Source organism: Coenobita brevimanus, chromosome 99 (genome assembly GCF_032717465.1).
Source record: "Coenobita brevimanus isolate Jiangsu-jjx chromosome 99, ASM3271746v2, whole genome shotgun sequence".
Taxonomy (NCBI): domain Eukaryota; kingdom Metazoa; phylum Arthropoda; class Malacostraca; order Decapoda; family Coenobitidae; genus Coenobita; species Coenobita brevimanus.
The window spans coordinates 17,837,936-17,857,838 of record NC_137052.1 but is presented as its reverse complement, the minus strand read 5'-3'; the positions used below and the strand labels follow the sequence as shown (position 1 = coordinate 17,857,838).

At 42.2% G+C, this 19,903-nt stretch overlaps 1 protein-coding gene across 1 annotated transcript in view; it reads right to left on the bottom strand.

Annotated features, from left to right (window-relative positions):
* The window catches only part of LOC145414445 (uncharacterized), a 103,545-nt gene that overhangs the window by 15,878 nt on the left and 67,764 nt on the right, over nt 1–19,903 (bottom strand). The window contains exons 17-20 of the mRNA XM_080284001.1: nt 19,048–19,243; nt 5,802–6,028; nt 3,585–3,746; nt 2,982–3,110 (exon numbers count right to left, since the gene is read on the bottom strand). Coding sequence (XP_080140127.1) covers nt 2,982–3,110; nt 3,585–3,746; nt 5,802–6,028; nt 19,048–19,243 — 714 coding nt within the window. The remainder of the gene's footprint in view (nt 1–2,981; nt 3,111–3,584; nt 3,747–5,801; nt 6,029–19,047; nt 19,244–19,903) is intronic.

Sequence of the window (19,903 nt, the reverse complement as noted above, 5' to 3'; positions counted from 1 at the left end):
TGATATTACAATGTGTCATGATTGTTTTTATAGACAGTCAGAACCAGTAGGAATAAGTAAATAAAGGCATTTAATGTGTAAGACTGTGCTGTTATTCACAACATATGAGAAAGGCATGAAAATGAAAGTAGACCTACAATGTGTTTTGTGTTATTGTCTATGTACAGTACTTACATCCAATATTATAATGTTACAACAAGTATGGTGTAATGAACAACATCTGTTAAGTGATATGATGTCTTTTCTCATACATTCTTGCTTTCACCTCCACCACCCTTCTCTCTGGGTTCCTCTCTCCACCAAACATCTCTCTTACCCTCTCGTCCCCCACTCCCACCCTTTGTTAACTAACATAAACAAAGATACAGGTCTCCCTCGTTTTACAATTGGTATGCGTTCCTAGAAAGGCAATCGTAAACCAAAATATTGTAAAGCGAAATTAAGGTTTAATGGGAAAAATAGGGATGCGTTCCTGGACTTGTGTATAAGGAACCCAAGACCCATACAAGTGATCTAATATGCAATAATAATGATGTTTTTTATGTATTGTAGTGCATCTGAATCACATACAGTATGTATGTACATTTGCAAACATAAAGACATGAAATAGCAAAAACAACATGATATTACAGCTGTACTGTACTGTACAATGTACCCTCCTACTGTACTGTAGCTCTGTCCACCCTTAGTCTCTCTCTCTCTCTCTCTCTCCCCCCCCCCCAGGCTGGAGGACATAATGCCTTAATGTCTCCTCCGAGGCTAGGAGACATCCTGGGCCATAGCCCATCACTCGTCAACACAAGAGGTGGAGAGGGAGGAAGCAGGGGTGGTGGAGGTTTGAATGACAGGGGTGGATGACTCAGGAGAACGAGAGGTGGTGGAGGTTTGGGTGACGTGGGAAACTGTGTGGGCGGGGCAGGTATGCCACACAACTCTTAGCTGATCTGCGTGTGAGCACGGAATTTCCACATGCCCAGTTGTAAATGCGAGGGAGCTCAATCGTAAAATGAACACTTGGTACTAAAGAAGAAGGATCGTAAATGCGAAATATCGTAAAATGATACAGCGTAAAACGAGGGAGACCTGTAATTATGAAATGATTCATAAGGTACTGATCATATTTATATTATCATACACCTCTCTATTGAGCACCAACAAATCAATAACATACAATACTTTGGTATGCCTTCCAACTATTTCATCCTGTTGTAAGGTGTTATGTGACGTACAAACTGCAAGTTGGACCGTGTTTTACAAGAACATATGGTTATTTATCGTTAACAGTTTTTGTGTGGTTTTGGATATCCATTAATTCATATTAATGTGGCAATTTCAGCCTTACATTATATACATGTAAGGTTTATGTTTCTGTCATCATTGCATTAACCAAACAAATCAGAGATCGGCTCTGATGAACCACAAACTCCCTGCCTTATTGTCAGTATTCCAACCTCTTGTCACAACAGTGACACAATGTCATTATGTATGTGACTGAATGTGGGTTAGTCATATACATACGGTAATGACATTGTGTCACCGTTGTGACAAGAGGTCGGAATATTTTCGTTAAAGCAGAGAGTTTGTGGTTCATCAGTGCCGATCTCTGGTTCATTTGATTAATGCAATGATGACAGGAACATAAACCTTACGTATTTATAATGTAAGGCTTAAATTGCCACATTAATATGAATTAATGAATGTCTAAAACCATACATAACCTGTGTTAACGATAAATAACTATATGTCCTTTTAACACAAGGTCCAACTTGCAGTGTGTATGTCACAGAACACCTTACAACAGGATGAAATAGTTGGCAGGTGTACCCAAGTATTGTATGTTATTGATTTGTTGGTGCTTAATAGAGAGGTGTATGATAATATAAATAAGATCAATACCTGACGGATCATTTCATCATTATCATTGTTTATGTTGGTTAACAAAGGGAGGGACTGGGGAACGAGAAGGTAAGAGAGAATTTGGTGGAGAGAGGAATTCAGAAAGAAGGTTGGTGATGGTGGGAGTGAGAATGAATAAGAAAAGACATCGTATCTTTCAACAGATGTTGTTCACTATACTGTACTATACTTATTGTAACATTATAATATTGGATGTAAGTATATAGACAATAACACATAACACATTGTATGTTTTCTTTTATTTTTGTGCCCTTTGCATATGTTGTGGATAACAGCACAGTTTTACACATTAAATGCCTTTATATACTTACCCCTATTGGTTCTGACTGTCTATAAAAACAATCATGACACATTGTTATATCACCAGCTTTGGCCGTTCCACATCCATCCATGTTTACACTGGGATTGGGGTAGGGGTGGTGGGTGTGGGGTGTTCAATCTCCAAGTCATCACTGGCTGCAACTCCAGCTACTAGAGGGGGAGAAATTAGTGCTTTCGGGTGTATAGTACTGCATCCAAAGTATAAGTCCTAGAATTTAGAATGTCTTTAAGTGGAGGAACTTACAATTTTTTAAGGTGATCTGAAGTTGTGTTTGAGATTCATGTCTGGTTGGAATGAAGAGTGATGGTTGATTTTGGTGAACCAGTCACTCAACTTTATGTATAATATGCCTTGAGGAAGTGTCATAGTTAATAAGTAAAGTGTCTTTAAATTACAATTCATTTGATTATCAAAATCATACCTCAGTTCAAAGTCACCCCAGGCCATTAAAACATTGTAGCCTATGTCAAACATCATTAATACTGCAAAATATAGCATAATACACCATCAGAGTTATATACTGTACTGTATTAATATTGAGTCATCATCTTTTTCACACCTAAGATGAGGTGAGATTATGACCAGAAAGCAAGGAAGGAGAATAAGTGAAAGAAGAAAAATTACTCAACAGCATCTCCAGAGAAATGGGCCACACACTCATTCATTCATTATTCAAGTCCCCAGAATCCTGACTCCACCTCACAGGCATTATATATATTACTACAAATAATACTATACTTACATTGCATACGATATCAGAGCATACTGAAGACCCGTGGTGCGTGCTGTTGGCATTGGTGGTGGTAGAAGTAGCCTTGATCTTCACCTTCTCCAGTGGAACACCCAGAATGGATGATGCTATCTGGCTTACCTGCACACCAAATGAATGTCAGTACATAGTATCATCATTATCATTCCTCATCATTAATCATCATTAATCACCATCATCATCATCCCACTTCCTTATCCCTCCTGCAGGTGGGGTGAAGTAGGAAAGAGAAAGCCAGGAAAAAGAAGGAATATGATAGTAGAAGTAATCAACACCACGCTCAGTGAAATGGGCCACACACTCATTCATTCACCATTCTAGCCCCCAGAAACCTGACTCCTTTTGACAGGTACACTTTTCTGCACGTAGCTTCATAGTTACCTATCAGACAATCAGTCTGACAACTATGATCACTGTTATTGCACTGTAACTAAAACAGGTATTCTGTGACTGCCTGTCTGCATTGTTGACCACAAAAATAGTTATACTTTAAAACGTCAGTGTTATGATTGTCTTGAACTAAAAATAATAATGAACCTTTGTATATGTTGAGTGAAAATTAAGAATGCCACTCACCTTTGTGTTAATGCCTTGTCCCATTTCGATGCCACCATGTGCAATGGCCACGGTGCCATCGTGAATGTATAAGTTAACCATGACACCATAGTGGAACCAGCCATTGGGAATGTGGAAGCACATGGGCATCAGCGCAATGCCTCGCTTGCGCCACCTGTTGGACTGAACATACAGACATCTAATCATCATTTAGCCATTTTTATACAGTGGCCTTTTTTACTTGATTCATGATGTCTCCTAATGCTTTATTCACATAAAAAGAAGATGTATTGAATGAGTTAATGGAGGCTGTCTGTAACACATCCAGTTGAAAAAGTCTTTCCCAAGCTGAATAAAACCATCTGAAGATAGCAAAAATAAAATGAAGAAAAATCATCCAAATGAAATGATTAATTCTTTCACTGCAAGAACTGGTGATGGAGAGGGACATCTTCATGTGGTGTCATTGATATAACTAGGCAGCTCTATTGCCTGGCTATAGAAATGTCCCTCCCCGAAAAGGAGGATGGTGGACTGCAGGGGGAGAATAACTTAAGCCAGCAATCCAATGGGTTTACATTTCATACGTGCATTTGGTCACATCATCATCATCTACTAGTATTTCTCTCATTTGAACAAAATTGTCCAGTGTTAAGCCTAAATAAAATTCTTGGTTGTACCAATAGCTTTGAAAGGGTTACTGAAGTTTGTAAAATTTCTGACGCAAAAAATTTCCCTCAGCTGAACAAAGCCTTCTAGTTTTGAGTCATTCATTCGTCATTCAGTCCTGTTTTGTTCCAACAGTAGCAAAGGAACCCAGGTCTAGCCTAATTAGTGCCTGACATTTAGGGTATAGGTGACCAGCCTCACATGCCCCTAAGTGGCATTATGTGAGCAATGAATCCCACCCATCCCTTAGATGGAAGCCCTTGCAAGCTCCATCTGGTTGGAGCACCTTAACCCACTAGACCACCAGGCATCATTTGATTATATAATTACAGCCTGCCTAGTTAATAGTTTCCTGGGTCACAGGAAACCATTTGGCTTGCCACTCAGTGTAGAGTTACCCAAAGGCACTGCTACATCAAGTGAATGGATAATGGGCACCAACCAAAGCAAAAATGTCAGAGTTGTTTCACTTGAAAGATGTTAAATTTTTACAATGCTGATGATATGAAATAGGGAAGCAAGTGTGGAGGTAAAGAAGCTATAGCACAACAGTACAGTATTGTGGTCCCCACTTTAATGTATGAAAGGGATGCATGGACTCTTTTGGAAGGACACAAGCTGCTCAAGTGGAACATGTGGAGCAATGCTAATAGACAAATGAGAATGTTAGGAAGCATTGTAGTTTTGAGGTAGATATGCTGGAAAATGTTAAGAAAAATGATGAGAAGGTCTGGCCATGAGGAGAGAATGGAGAATTGGAGGCTAACTGGGAAAGTAAGTGATTTAAATGGAGGGGGTGGGGGAGGAGAGACTGAGGATGAAGTGGAGGGATGAAATGAAGAGGTACCATACAGTATATGAATGAGGGTGGTGTGAGGTGGAGGGAAGGCTGCCTGTAGGTAGAGGACGGGGTGATATTTATGTACATTGTTTGTGGCCACCCTTTGTAGGATTAACATGTCTCTTTGTAAATACAGTAAAAGTCCTTTAATCCAACCACCAATAATCCGAATATCCCAGTACTCCAATTTTTTTGAGGCTGCAGATATATTTAAGTGTAACAGTAAATTTAAGTGTATTGAGTGAAAATTAAGTGAATTACAGTAAGTTACTGTTGAGTGAAATGAGTGAAAACTAAGTGACTCTAGTGGATTTTTTTCTTTGGGCTTTATCTGGGCTTATCCATGATTTATCTGGCTTGGACTTGCCTTTAGATTTGGCTGTACCTGCCTGCAACTATTCAGCTACACTTCTGTGCATTTCCAGTGGGTAAAACAATAACCTGTGTCATTATAGGTGTTTATTTAATGATCGTGTACATAATTTCTAATGTTTTCAGAGGTCCCTCCCAATAGTCCGAAAAAACCATATGTTCAAAAGACCCTCGGTCCCCCGCCATTTGGATTACAGGACTTTTACTGTAGTTAGAAATCATACTTACCATGTCTGCAGCTAAATGCCTTAATCCTTGAGGGAGTGGCCACAAACAAAGTATCTCCATGTCACCTTGACCTCTGTTATTAGGCTGCCCCTTCTCCAACTCACGCACACCATCTCACTTATACTTACTGAGTTGAATGCTGCTACTTCTGCCTGGCGCTGGTCCCAGCCTGCTGTCTCCTTCAGCAAGGGAAGGATGTCCTCAGCAAAGACATTACGGCCAAAGGGTTCCTTGTAGGGTCGAGGAGCACCTGAAGCTGCCAAGTTCACCTCCCTTACAGCCAGTGGATCAGCACCCAGATACTTGGCTATGTGCTCCATTACTGTCTCCATGGTTGCAATGCCATTTGCAATGCCTGAAGGAGTCAGACAGTTTTAAATTATACAGTATTTTGTTCACTTTGTGCAGTTGGATTATTGCCATCTCTCTGTCTTCAACGCAGGGCTGTAACAAGACATAACACTAGAAGATGGTGCTAGTCATGAAGAAAAGCTATGGAAGGGATATAAAGATGCAATATTGTCTTTTTATGCCATTGCCCCATGTGAAATAAGATACAAAAGGACAAAAATCTAAGTCAAGTTTGTATGAAAGACCTATAGCATAGCCCCTCACGGGGCTCGAGTACCTGGGAGTGGCTTTGGTTGCCCGGGCAAGTACCACATCTCCCAACACAACACACACAACAACACCGTTTTTTCTACACTGAGAAATGACTCCCTGGCTGTCTTTTCTCGACGACTTCTTCTAGCTGGGGACATTGAGAGCAATCCAGGACCCACCAACAAATACTTATGTCCAACATGCTCAAAACCAATCACGTCGAGCCGACAGACAAAGGGTTCAGTTTGTTGGAATTCCTGCAAGAACTGGACCCATTACACCTGCACAACACTTGCATCCAGGAAACATTACACAAACACCTGGACCTGCTCCTTATGCTCCTTCCCCCCACCCATCAACCCCCATTCCAATCCTACTCCTACTTCCTTCACATCTCCACAACCAAACCCACCAACCCTTCCCACACCATCCAGTCCCCCAACTCCTCCCATTCCAACCCATCCTAATCCACCTCAACCCTTACCTCCATCACAACCTCCTCCTACCCCTTCCCCTCCACCCACACCACCTCCCCCCCGTGCTGCAGCAGCCAACACACATCACACACACAACATAAACATCCTTCAGTTAAACATAGATGGCATAAACACCAAAAAACATGAATTCACACATTTCATCAAACAACAGAACATACACATTGCCATCTTACAAGAAACAAAACTACACAGAGCACAGAAAACACCAACTTTTCATAACTTCACCATTCGACAAGACCGGGCCGACGGCAGTGGCGGTGGACTCATCACCCTGGTACACAAATCCATCAACTTTGCAGATACCAGTGCACACACAAAGTCACTTCTTCCCCCACATGACACCACAACAGAAATACAATCAAAATAAGCACTGGTAACAAATCACACACAACAATCGCTAACACATACATTCCCCCCCAATCGTCCCTCACAGTACCACACAATTACTCTCCACAAATACACCACATCACTAACATACCCAACATCATCCTGGGCGGTGATTTCAACGCCAAGTCATCAGCCTGGCATGTCAACAACCCTGACACAGACAGAGGGCTGGTACTACAATCCCAGACAGACCACCTTTTCATACTAAACAGTCTAGACCAACATACCCATATCCCACACCAAGCCCTCTTCCTCCCATCATCTCCAGACATCACCTTCTGCTCCCCAAACCTCACCCCCACTACATCATGGAGAGTGGTCAAAACCCTAGGTTCTGATCACCTCCCAATCATCATCACTACCAAAACCAGAATCACCCCAGCTGGCCACAAACACACATACACTAATTATAAGAGAGCCAACTGGGAGGCCTTTGTAACTGAAACAGAACAACATCTCGAAACACTAAACACCCATCACAAACATAAACAAAGCTGTGCACACTTTCAATTCAATTATACAAAATGCAGACAAAAGACACATCCCTAGAGGCAACAGAAAGAGACACAACCCCAACTTCACACCAGAAATTCAAGGCCTCATCAGACAACGGGACACACTGCGACACTCCCCAACACCCCATACACAAGACACCATACAACAAATACAAGAACTCAACACTCAAATAAACAATAAAATATCAGAACAGCAAACACTAAACTGGAAAAATTACCTCCAAACACTTGACCATAAAACAAACATCAGCAAACTCTACAAAACACTAAACAGCATCACACTTTTCAACAGCAACACCACACAATCACATGCTGCCATCACAACAGACACCATACCCTCAAACAAACAACAAGAAAACACTCTCATCAATCACTTTTCACAAGTCAGCCATCTAACCCCCCATCCGGAAGACCTATGTGTCATCAGACGTAAGAGACAGTTCCCCACAGACCCAGACTATGCACCTTTCAGTTACAACCAGACGAAGCACATCATTAACAACCTCAAGCACTTATCTGCCTGTGGACCAGACAACATAAGCAACATTCACCTTAAACACCTAGGACCACAAGGCATACAAGCACTCACCAACATATCAAACTACAGCTACTCACACAACATAATACCCAACATCTGGAAGCATGGCAATATCATCACTATCCCTAAACCCAACAAAGACCCCACTTTACCCTCCTCACACCGCTCCATCACACTTCTCTGCACCCCCTCTAAAGTCACTGAACGACTGGTACTACAACTAGTCACACCTCACATTCCCCTAGCCCAGCCACAACATGGCTTTAGGCCACTACACTCCATAAACACCCTTCTTATAGACCTTACACAGAGAGTTTTCGATGGCATGAATTCAGCTAGGCCACCACACAGAACACTTCTAATCACACTAGACATTAGCAAAGCTTTTGATGCCATCCCCCGCCACAACCTCACAAACAAAATACTCAACACAAACATGCACAATAACACAAAGAGATGGCTGGCAAACTACTTAGCAGGCAGATGTGCACACGTAACATTTGCCGGTCAGTCTTCTAACATCAGAAACTTCACAAACGGCATCCCCCAAGGATCTGTTTTGTCCCCTACACTCTTTAACCTATACATGCACGACGTACCCACACACCACAGATACACATAGCTTCCTATGCAGATGATATAACACTTACATGTACGCACCAAAACGCAAACACAGCTGCACACATCATTCAACATTACCTCAACACACTACACAAATGGTTCACCACAAACAGGCTCAAAATAGCCCCAGCCAAATCTACAGTGACTCTTCTCACAAACTGGACAGCAGAACACAGTCACATCCCACACCTCATCATAAACAACATTCCCCTACCACACACACACACACACACACACACACACCCAAAATCCTTGGTGTAACACAATACATCAATGTCATTTAAACAGCACATCACAAACATTAAAAATAAAATAACACCAAGATTCAATGCCTTGAGGTCACTTGCCCATACAACATTTGGACACAACAAAGAAACCACCACCACAGTATAAAAACAATACATACGTTCAGTGATGAATTATGCAAGCCCTGCCTGGGCTTCTAACCTCACCAAAACACACTGCAACACTCTACAGACCATACAGAACAAGGCCCTAAAAATAATCACAGGCTTCACAGCTACTACACCCATAGACCACCTACATCAAGAAACCAAAGTCCTCAAAGTCAAGGATCACCTAGACATGAGAGGCACCCAGTTTCTTACTGCAGCCTCCACAAACCCACAACATCCACTACAGTACATGGCAGCACATCCACCCACACCAAGGAACATCAAAACAACACCCAGCACACGATACCATACACAAATACTGTCATCTCTCTCCCCTCGCCCACCTCAGACCAGCTTCCAGAAGCATATCCACACTCAGATCACTCGCCGCTTCATTCAGTCACTTAAAGACAACACACAGCTACATGCTCGGCCTCCTGACATCCACCCTTCTGAATCCTATCTTCCCCGTGAGGACAGGGTCCACCTGGCCAGGCTGAGATATGGGCACCATCCAGCCCTCTTAAGCTACCAGAAGAGGCTGGATGACTCCATCGCTGATGCCTGTCCAGGATGCAACACAGCACCCCATACTATTAAGCACATTATGAAAGACTGCATTGCACACAGTCACCTACGTCAACAACACAACATACACTCTTTGAGAGCTCTGTGGGAAAGCCCGGTCTCAGCCATGGCCTTCCTAAGGGGCTCGGGGCTGTTTGGCCAGACTGCCTAGGGAACAACTACTACTATCACTACACTGTGGTAAGTGATTGGTGTTAGTTTGAGGAAGGACAGCCTGATGGAAGAGCACAGGGCACACAGTTTTATATTATTACAGTACATGAGTGAGGGTGGTGTGGGTTTGAGAGAGAGCAGTCTGATGAAGTACTGGTACAGGGCTCATAATTATACATTTCTACATGATTGAGGGGTGTTGTTGAGGAGCCTGCTTGTGGTGGCACTGTGTATCCTGGGTGGAGCAAAGCAGTTTCGATGTCCACCCAGGAGCCAAACCTCCCCATATTTCCCTGCACCTTGCCATAGGGAAGGACCCTGATCCAACCCTTGCAAAACACTGTACAGTACAGTCTACCACAAGGGAGGGCCAGTTCCCTACATGGTTATATTATGTACTGTACTGTTCTTGTTGGAGAGCCCCACAGAAGCATTTGCTTACGTGTGGTCAACAGGACTGCTTGCCAGACATACTGGGGTTAAGTAGCAACAGTAACATGATTGAGGATGGTGCTAGTTGGAGGGAGGGCAGCCTGATTCAGGAAGACTGGGGTCATGGAGGTTATTTGTTTGTAACCACCCTTCGAGAATTAAGGTGGCTCCTTGTATCAGTTTATTCATCCATCCATCCATCATCCAGTCCTATGTCGCCCCATGAAGAGCTTAGGAGCGCGGGGCTAGGCAAGTTGGTCCTGACATTTAAGATGAAATTGACCAACCTCACTCATCCATGAGTGACATTACATGAGCAAAATACCCCAACCACTCCTTGGATATAAACCTGCACAGGCTCAATCCAACTGGAATGCCTTCATTACCCACTAAACTACTAGGTGCCATAATTTGGTTATATGGTAACCACCCAGCATAGTAAATGGTTTCCTGGTGTACAAGAAACCATTTGGCTTGTCACTCAGTGTACAGTCACCCTTAGGCAGAGGAAGAGGAAAGATTGAAGGAAAGAAAGACAGAAGAGGGAGTGTAAAGTAACCTGTAGGCGGAAGGAAGAGGAAAGAATGAAGCAAAGAAAGATGGAATGGGAAGGAAGGAAGAGAGGAAAGGGCAGACACCCAAAGCAGCACTGCATTGAGTGAGTGGATGATGAGTTCCCCCACCTACTACATATCAGTTTATTTATTTATTTACTTATTTGTTTGTTTATTTATTTTATTTTTCTCTGGCTCAGGACCCTACCTCTCCCTATCCTAGAGTGGGTAAAGAGGTATGGATGATCATGATGATGATAATGGTGATGACAGGGATGATGATGATGATGATGATGATGATGGATATTAATAATTTCAACCCAAATGACATGTAAGAAGCTCCATGGAGGAACTCTGGAAGTGAGAAACATGATAAAACTGAGAAAATTGAGGTTAGGCAGCAGATTTTTTTTTTTTATCCATGATGCCTTTGGAGTTCCTATATGGAGCTGCTGCATCAAAATTATATACAGTACTGTAATGTGCATCTTGGAGGAAATCTGAAGGTACCATATGTCCAAAAATTCATATTCTGTAGGTTTATATTCCACCCAAAGCTAGTGAATCTTTTAAGTATACCCCCCCCCCCTCCAGCCCATCACACTGGAGCAGAAAACAATTAAACTGAAGTAAGACTAACTACATGCCAGTAGAAGTGTATCATTGGCAGAGAATAATGTCACCCCAAGATTGTAACAGGTAGTGTACAGCTATGTTGAAAGATCAGTGTGTGCTTGTATGAATAGTTTACCATGTGTATTTATCTAGTTGTACAGTAAAAGTCCTCATCTGACCACCAATAATCTGAATATCCCAATACTCCGAATTTTTCAAGCCAAAATTTTTTTAAATTTTTCAGGGCTTTTTTAGAATTACTCTTGGCATTATCTAAGGGTTTATCTGGCATGGACTTGCTCTTCGACTTGGATGTACGTGTCTGCAGCTATTCAGCTGCACTTCTATTAATTTCCTGTATCTAAAACAATAACCCATATCATTTTAAGTGTTGATTTAATGATTTATTTATTTGGAGAGACTAACAAGGAGAGTGTATGTGAGTGAGATGGAGGGGGGGAGACGAAAGGGGAGGCTGAGGATGAGATGGAGGGATGGAGTGGAGAGGCATATGAGAGCCGGGGATGTGAACTGGGAGCAAGGCAGTGAAGTGGCATTGGACACGGCGACGTGGAGGTGATTTGTTTGTGGCCACACTTTATGGGATTGAGGCATCTGGCAGTAGATAGATAAATATTTAATGATCATGCACATATTTCTGTTTTCAAAGATCCCCCCCAGTAGTCCGAAAAAAACAATAGTCCGAAAGTCCCTTGGTCCGCTGCCATTTGGATTACAGGACTTTTACTGTATTTGCCTAGTTGTAGTATATTGGATTTGAGGAAAGCTCGTATTGTCCTGTCTCCATATCAACTTGTATCCAGTCATCCAGTCTAGTTTTAAACACATCACTTCCTCTTCCAACCTGTTTCAAATATCTATAATTCTTTTAGAGAAACTATATTTTTTTACATCATTCAGAAACCTGCTCTGATGTCTTGTCATTAAATTTTATTATTCTTGGACATCCAGCCAATTAAACTGTGCAATATAAAAATGGTGTACAGAACTTTGTAATATTGTGAAATATAATGGGCTTAGTAACAAGTGCTAGCCTACTGTTATTGCCCATTGTTTGGGCTTAGGCCACAAGGAACAAGGTTATTTTGTGATTTGTTTTGATCTTTAGCCTCTTAATCTAAGTAGAGTACAGTAATGTACTGTACATGCAAGAGGATCTTCATGAAGGTGGTTAATATTGCATTTTGCTTCATTTTTATATAGTGTACATTGCTGTCTTAACCCACACCCTCTGGGTTTATTATGTAATGATCATGCACCATTTCTGAGGGAAAGCCCCCAAATTGATCATCATCACACCGTTATATCTCATAGACTAGACCACCTAGGACATTCAGTTACAGTCCAGAAAATTCATCAGTCATTCCTCTCGCTGTTGTAACTGTTTTTATGACTGCAGGTGAAGGTATTATGGAGAACAGACTGTGAAAATGGAGTAACTTTGGCACTCAGCTGACTGTGTGTGTGTGTGTGTGTGTGTGTGTGTCAGCAACCATAACCTAATCTCCTCCCATAGCTTGCCAGTTGCTAACAAAATCACTATTCACTGCCCTTGTTTTCGCCATAATACTGAATATCTGTGTTGCTCACTAATTCACATGATACCTTCTGAGAGGCTGAGGTGGAGTAGCCAGCACATGGGGGTGGCGAATAGGACGCAGTCTGATAACCAGAAAATTCTCATGACTGGTGGAGTCATTAGGGTGATTGACTCTGGAGTGTACTCAAGCCTGTAGGTATCTGGGGAGAGGTTGGTGGGGAAAAATATTGGCAGGACACTCAAACTATGGTGGGGATGCAGTTGTGAGTATGTGAGTGACCTGCAGGGCTCAAAGAAGTTTAGATTTCATGAATGCACTCGTGGTCCGCAGGAGAGGGGTTATGGATGCTCTACACTACAATATTACTTTGAAATTTATTTTGCATAGGGTGGGGGGAAACTTGCTATTACTGTATTTAGATCTCCACAATATTTGGAACACCTCTAGCCAAAAATGATCCAAATATCAGAGAGAATAATGAATATCAAATACTTATTATCACATTAAGTACAGTACAATACCTCCAGATGATTCTGTGGAGCTTTGGACTAATCTCTGGTACTGAAAGGATTAAGGAAGGCTGTGTTCATTCCTTTAAAAAAAAAAAAAAAAAAAAAAAAAAAAAAAAAAAAAAAATCTAAGCTGGGAGGCAAAATAATAATCTGAAGGTAGCACAAACAAAATGGAAAATACATTACTAGAGTGAAGCAGTTATATGGAGATTATCTGTACTAAGAGAAGAATATGTTGTCCTTTGTAGTTCACTGCAGGACTGGACTTATCTATTAAGGAGGGCCACAGCTAAAACTTTCCCATACTGGCTAAGATCACGTTGGGAGGAGTTGGGGTTCATGTGGGATAGTTTGTTTTCTGATTGTGTTTGTGGTAAGAGTGTAGTTTTTTCACTCAGAGTATGACCCTCCAGTCCATTTACATCTGTATACATCAAATACTAAAGTTTATTTTCCTCTCCTACCCCTGTTTCATCATTGGATTCAAATGCTTCAGTGCAACATAGTGGACTGAGGTATATTTTTTTTTTTTTTTTTTTTTTTTATGCGAGGAAGAAGGAACCAAAGGCCATGAGCCCGCAGTAACAGTTCCCTCCAAGAGAAAAACAAAATACAATAGAGAGCCAAATTCAAGATCCGATCATTTTGAGATGCCTGGACACACTGCGTTTGAAAGACTGGAGATCATAGGCAGGAGGAAATACAGACAGAGGGAGACAGTTCCAGAGCTGACCTGTTGCATGAATGAAAGACTGGGAGTAACGGTTAACTCTTGCATTAGAGAGTTGGACAGAAAAGGGATGAGAGTTTGCTGCCAGACGGGTGCTACGCGCCCGTCGTAGAGGTGGAGGAATGCAAGCAGACAGTTCAGAGGAGCAGTGACCATTAAAGTAGCGATAGAAAAGAGATAAAGATGCAACAGTGCGGCGAAGAGACAGAGGTTGAAGGGAGTCAGTAAGAGGAGGAGAGTTAATGAGACGAAAAGCCTTTGACTCCACCCTATTGAGAAGAGCTGTATGTGGGGAGCCTCCCCACACATGAGAGTTGTACTCCACACAGGGGCGGATAAAACCCCTGTATAGAGTCAACAATTGTGCAGGGGTAAAGAAAGAGCGGAGTCGGCTTAGCACACCCAATCTCTTGGAAGCAGATTTTACAAGAGATGTAATATGATCTTTCCAAGATAAGTCCCGAGTAAATGAAACCCCAAGCATGTTCAAGGATGATGCAGGATTAATCTGAATATTATTAAACATTAGTGGGTATACCTGTGGAAGATTTTGTCGGGTTGATAGGTGTAAGAACTGAGTCTCAGAAGCATTAAAGACAACCACATTATTTTTACCCCAGTCAGAGATATGAGCCAAGTCAGACATTAGGTGTGCCATAGCCTCATCCCTTGTTTCTTGAAGTAACTGTTGAGATGGGCGTTGCGGGAACCGAATGGAAAGGTGAAGGGTGGAGTCATCAGCGTATGAGTGGATAGGGTTAGATGTACAGCTTAGAAGATCATTGATGAATAAAAGGAAGAGAGTTGGTGATAGGACAGAGCCCTGAGGAACACCACTGTTGATAGATCTAGGAGAAGAACGATGGCCGTCTACGACAGCAGCTATAGAACGACCAGAAAGGAAGCTAGCGATGAAGGTACAGATAGAAGGATAGAAACCGTAGGAGGGCAGTTTGGAAATTAAAGATTTATGCCAGACTCGATCGAAAGCCTTTGAGATGTCAAGTGCAATGGCAAAGCTTTCGCCAAAGTCCCGAAAGGAGGATGACCAGGAGTCTGAAAGGTAGGTGAGAAGATCGCCAGTGGAGCGTCCCTGACGGAACCCATACTGACGATCGGAAAGAAGGTTGTGATAGGAAAGATGCCTTAAAATTTTTTTATTAAGAATTGACTCGAAAACTTTTGAAATACAGGACGTTAAAGCAATTGGACGATAGTTGGAGGGTTGGGAGTGGTCACCCTTCTTTGGGACTGGCTGAATGAGAGCAAACTTCCAGCAAGAAGGAAAGGTACAAGTTGACAGACAAAGGCGAAATAGTTTGCCTAGGCAGGGTGTAAGCACAGAAGCACAGTTTTTGAGAACAACAGGAGGGACCCCATCAGGCCCATATGCCTTGTTAGTACTGAGGCCAGTAAAGGCAGAAAATACATCAACTGAAGAAATTTTAATGTCAGCCATGAGGAAGTCAGAGGGGGGAAGTGATGGAGGAACAGCACCGGAATCGTCTAAGGTGGAATTGGAGGAGAAAGTCTGTGCGAAGAGATCTGCTTTATCAGTAGAAGAAATAGCTACAGAACCATCAGAGTAGAAAAGAGGAGGGAAGGATGATGAGGTAAAGTTGTTAGAAAGATTTTTGGCAAGGTGCCAGAAGGAGCGGGAAGAATTCGAGTTGGAGAGTTGAGAGCATTTAGTATGGATGAAATTATTTTTAGTAGAGCGAAGAACAGACTTAGCACGATTCCGGGCAGAAACGTAAAGATTATGTGATTCAGGGGTGGGTTGGCTCCGGTACCTTTTGTAGGCCTTCTCCTTGTTGCGGACAGCATTAGAACAAGCGTGATTAAACCAAGGCTTTCTTGCGTTAGTCAAAGGATATGAGAAAGGAATGTATGCTTCCATGCCCGAGAGAATAACCTCCGTAATGCGCAAGGCACACTCAGATGGCTCACGGCCATGGAAGCAATAATCATTCCAGGGAAAATCAAAGAAGTACTGCCTGAGGGCCTCCCAGTCCGCAGCTCCAAAATGCCAGAGACGACGTTTCCCTGGAGGGTCCGCAGGCCGTACTGGAGCAATAGGACAGGTTAAGGTAATAAGGTTGTGATCGGAGGAGCCCAACGGAGAGAAAAGATTAACAGAGTAAGCAGAAGGATTAGTTGTGAGGAAGAGGTCAAGTATGTTGGAGCTCTCTCCAAGGCGGTCAGGGATACGGGTAGGGTGCTGTACAAGCTGCTCTAGGTCATTAAGGATAGAAAAGATGTAGGCTTGTTCACCAGGTGGATCCGTGAAAGGAGAGGAGAGCCAAAGGTGGTGGTGAACATTGAAATCTCCAAGAATGGAGATTTCAGAGAAAGGAGAAATGGACAGAATGTGTTCCATCGTAGAAGTAAGATAGTCGAAGAATTTTTGATAGTCAGTAGAATTAGGGGATAAGTAAACAGCACAGATATATTTAGTCAGAGAATGACAGGAAAGCCGAAGCCAGAGAGTGGAGAATTCAGAAGAATCAAGTTCAGGAACACGAGAGCAAGATAAGTCGTTGCGTATGTATACACAACAGCCACCTTTGGCTTTGAAATGAGTATAGAGAAAGTAGGAGGATACAGAAAAGGGTTTGCTGTCAGTTGCCTCAGACAGCTGAGTCTCCGTTAGAAAAAGAAGGTGAGGTTTAGAGGAGGAGAGGTGGTGCTCAACAGAGCGAAAGTTAGATGAAAGGCCGCGAATGTTGCAGAAATGAAGAAGAAGAGAGTCAGACAGTGGTTCCAGGCACCTCGAGTCGTCACCGGGAGAGGGGCAGATGGCGGGGGCATTTATGGTCCCCCCCCCTGGGGACTCCGAGGCTAAGTGAATTGACGCCATTTTGGTAATTTTGAATAGGAAGTGTAGTGTGTACTGTGCATGTAGTTTGGTGAAGATAGATAGAGAAATTTGTACTGGAGAGCATGCTGGCCTACTCTCTGTGTAACTGAGACACTGAAAAAGTTCAGCAAAGGGGGATGGTCAGGAACTAGTCCTGAGGGCTGATGAAACGGGAGCTCCAGCACTCCCTGTCATCAGCTTTCCATCCACCTCGGGAGTACTGCCCTGCTCGACTGGTGCTACAGTCTACTCCACATACCGGTATTGTCAGTTATTTGTGGGTAATAATACTGGTATGCATCTTTTTCCACTGTGTTTTATTCAAGCATCACTGCATTCAGCAGTGAGAAGGAGGCAGGAAAGGCAAATGAACTTTTGAATTTGACTGTATCTTCTCACTGCGTAGTAACCAGGGACAAAGAGCTTTGGAAAAGTGTCCAGGAGGAGAAAAGGCTTAGAATTAATGCCTGTCAACTGCATAAGGGTTGTTAAGGCAAACAGTTCATTTTTGCTAATTCTCAGTCTTCTTCTAGAATACAACCCACATCCTTTGAATTTACTTCCAGGTCATTACTTGTACCATGAACAGGGACAAGGGGCAAACAGACTTTGTCCGACAGTCCAGCAGTTTGAATGGCCCAAAAATGAAATTCAAGATTTTCCAGTTATAGACTAGATATGCTACCAGTGCACCACCAGCCTGTACTGTAGCTGAGAGAGAGAGGCAATGGAACTGCTAGATTATACAAATGCCCCTCAGTCTCCTCCTTATCTATTGAAAGGAGGATGGTGAACTGTAAAAGTCAGGCAGTTTTGGTTTGCAGTCCACCAGGTGCACATTCAGATGAGCCTGAGGTCCTCCTCCTCCAGATTTTGCCCTTTAGCAGCATATCCCACATACCACAGTGGCAGAATAAGACAACATTATGGCTCAACAACATTTCCCTACAGCTTCATCATTACTTCTACTGTAATCCAGTGTCAATCTTTTCTCACGACTCATCATGCCAGACAGAGGTGGTGATGATTTTAGGTCATGTCCCTACAACTTCATCATGACTTCCACTGTAATCTATTGTCAATCTGTTCTCACGACTCAGCATTCAAAACAGAGATGATGATGATTTTAGGTCAAGTTAGAGTTAGAAGGGTAGTGAATAGTTCATTCCAACTGAGAATTTCACTTAGCCATCACTTCCACACCTGTCCATATTCCCTCACTCTAGCCCCATCACATGAACTATTGTCCAGTCTAAAGTATTATCATAGTAACAGGTGATGAAGTCAGAGTTAGGGAATATGGCTGGGTGTGGAAGGGTGTGAGACATGGCCGAACATATAGTAATTAGAAATGGACTATAATCCTTTCATCTAACTTGGCCCAGATTTTCATCCTTTTGTCACCTGTTTTATGCAATTCAGTGGCAGCAAAAGACAAAGATATAGCTCTGCAGTCTTTCCATAGCAATACATTGTAGTTAGTGTATATTCTGTGGTTATTGTATATTCTGGTGTTAAATTATTGTCACAACTCAGCATGTAAGATGGAGAGATTAGTTTAAGGTCAGGTTAAAGTAAAGTAGAGTATGGCATTATATTTAAGTGTTAATTTATTGTTCCAGCCCAGGATTCAAGCTGGAGAAAGATCAATTTTAAGCCAAGTTAAAGAGAAAAGATTGTAAAAAAGGCTTTTAGTTACCTAATGCAGATGATGATGATGATATTGAGGAGGAGGAGGAGGAAAAAGAGAATGATCATAATGATGAAGACAGACTTATATATATATAAATAATAATAATATTGTGTGTGTACCTGGTGCCCTCATGAAGGTGTTTGAGGGTGTGTTAGTGATGGCACCCCATGGCCGCATCAGCCAGTTTGGGCAGTAGTATGTGTTGTGGAGGACGGTCATTGCCAGGTCGGAAACATGGTCAGTGTCCAGGCACCCATCATTTGAATACAGATCAACTTCTATCCCATTTATCTTGCCTGTATTGTCAAATCCAACCTGATAATGAAAAGTAATTGTAAATCCACTGTGGCGATGAAAAACAATGCTAAATCTACCCTGTGTATGAAAAATATTATTAATCAATAAAAAATAACACGTTGTTGTTGTTGTTGCTTAACCCCGGTCTAACTGATCAAGCAGACCTATCGACCATAGGTGAGCAACCACCTCTATGGTGTTGTCTCATAGATAAAAAAAATAAACAGGAATGGTAACAACTAATCTCATACATTATTAGTCACTTTCAACCTCCAGCCAATTTATCTTTGAGAATCAAAATTTATATTGGAAATTTTAAAACACTTTTGGTAATGACAAAACAGAAGAAAAAAGGGAAACACTATTCCAGTACTGTAATTATTCTTACACAACTTTGTTACTGGCATGGGAAAACATAGGGCATTAAAAAGACAGCATTACCTCCATGGTGATGAATTGCAGTATTTCATATGCTATACTGTATTGTACAGCCTAGGGCAAGTGTTTGTCTAATATTTCACCTCAACTATCTTCCCCTTTGCTGACAAATACTCATATGCTGTGAGAGGCATGACATGTTTCTCTGCCCACAAATGATTGTCTTTCATGTGATGCTTCAGGGAGGAAAGTGATAGATACAGTGGAATCTCCAAAATCGTGCACTTCTAAACAGCAGAT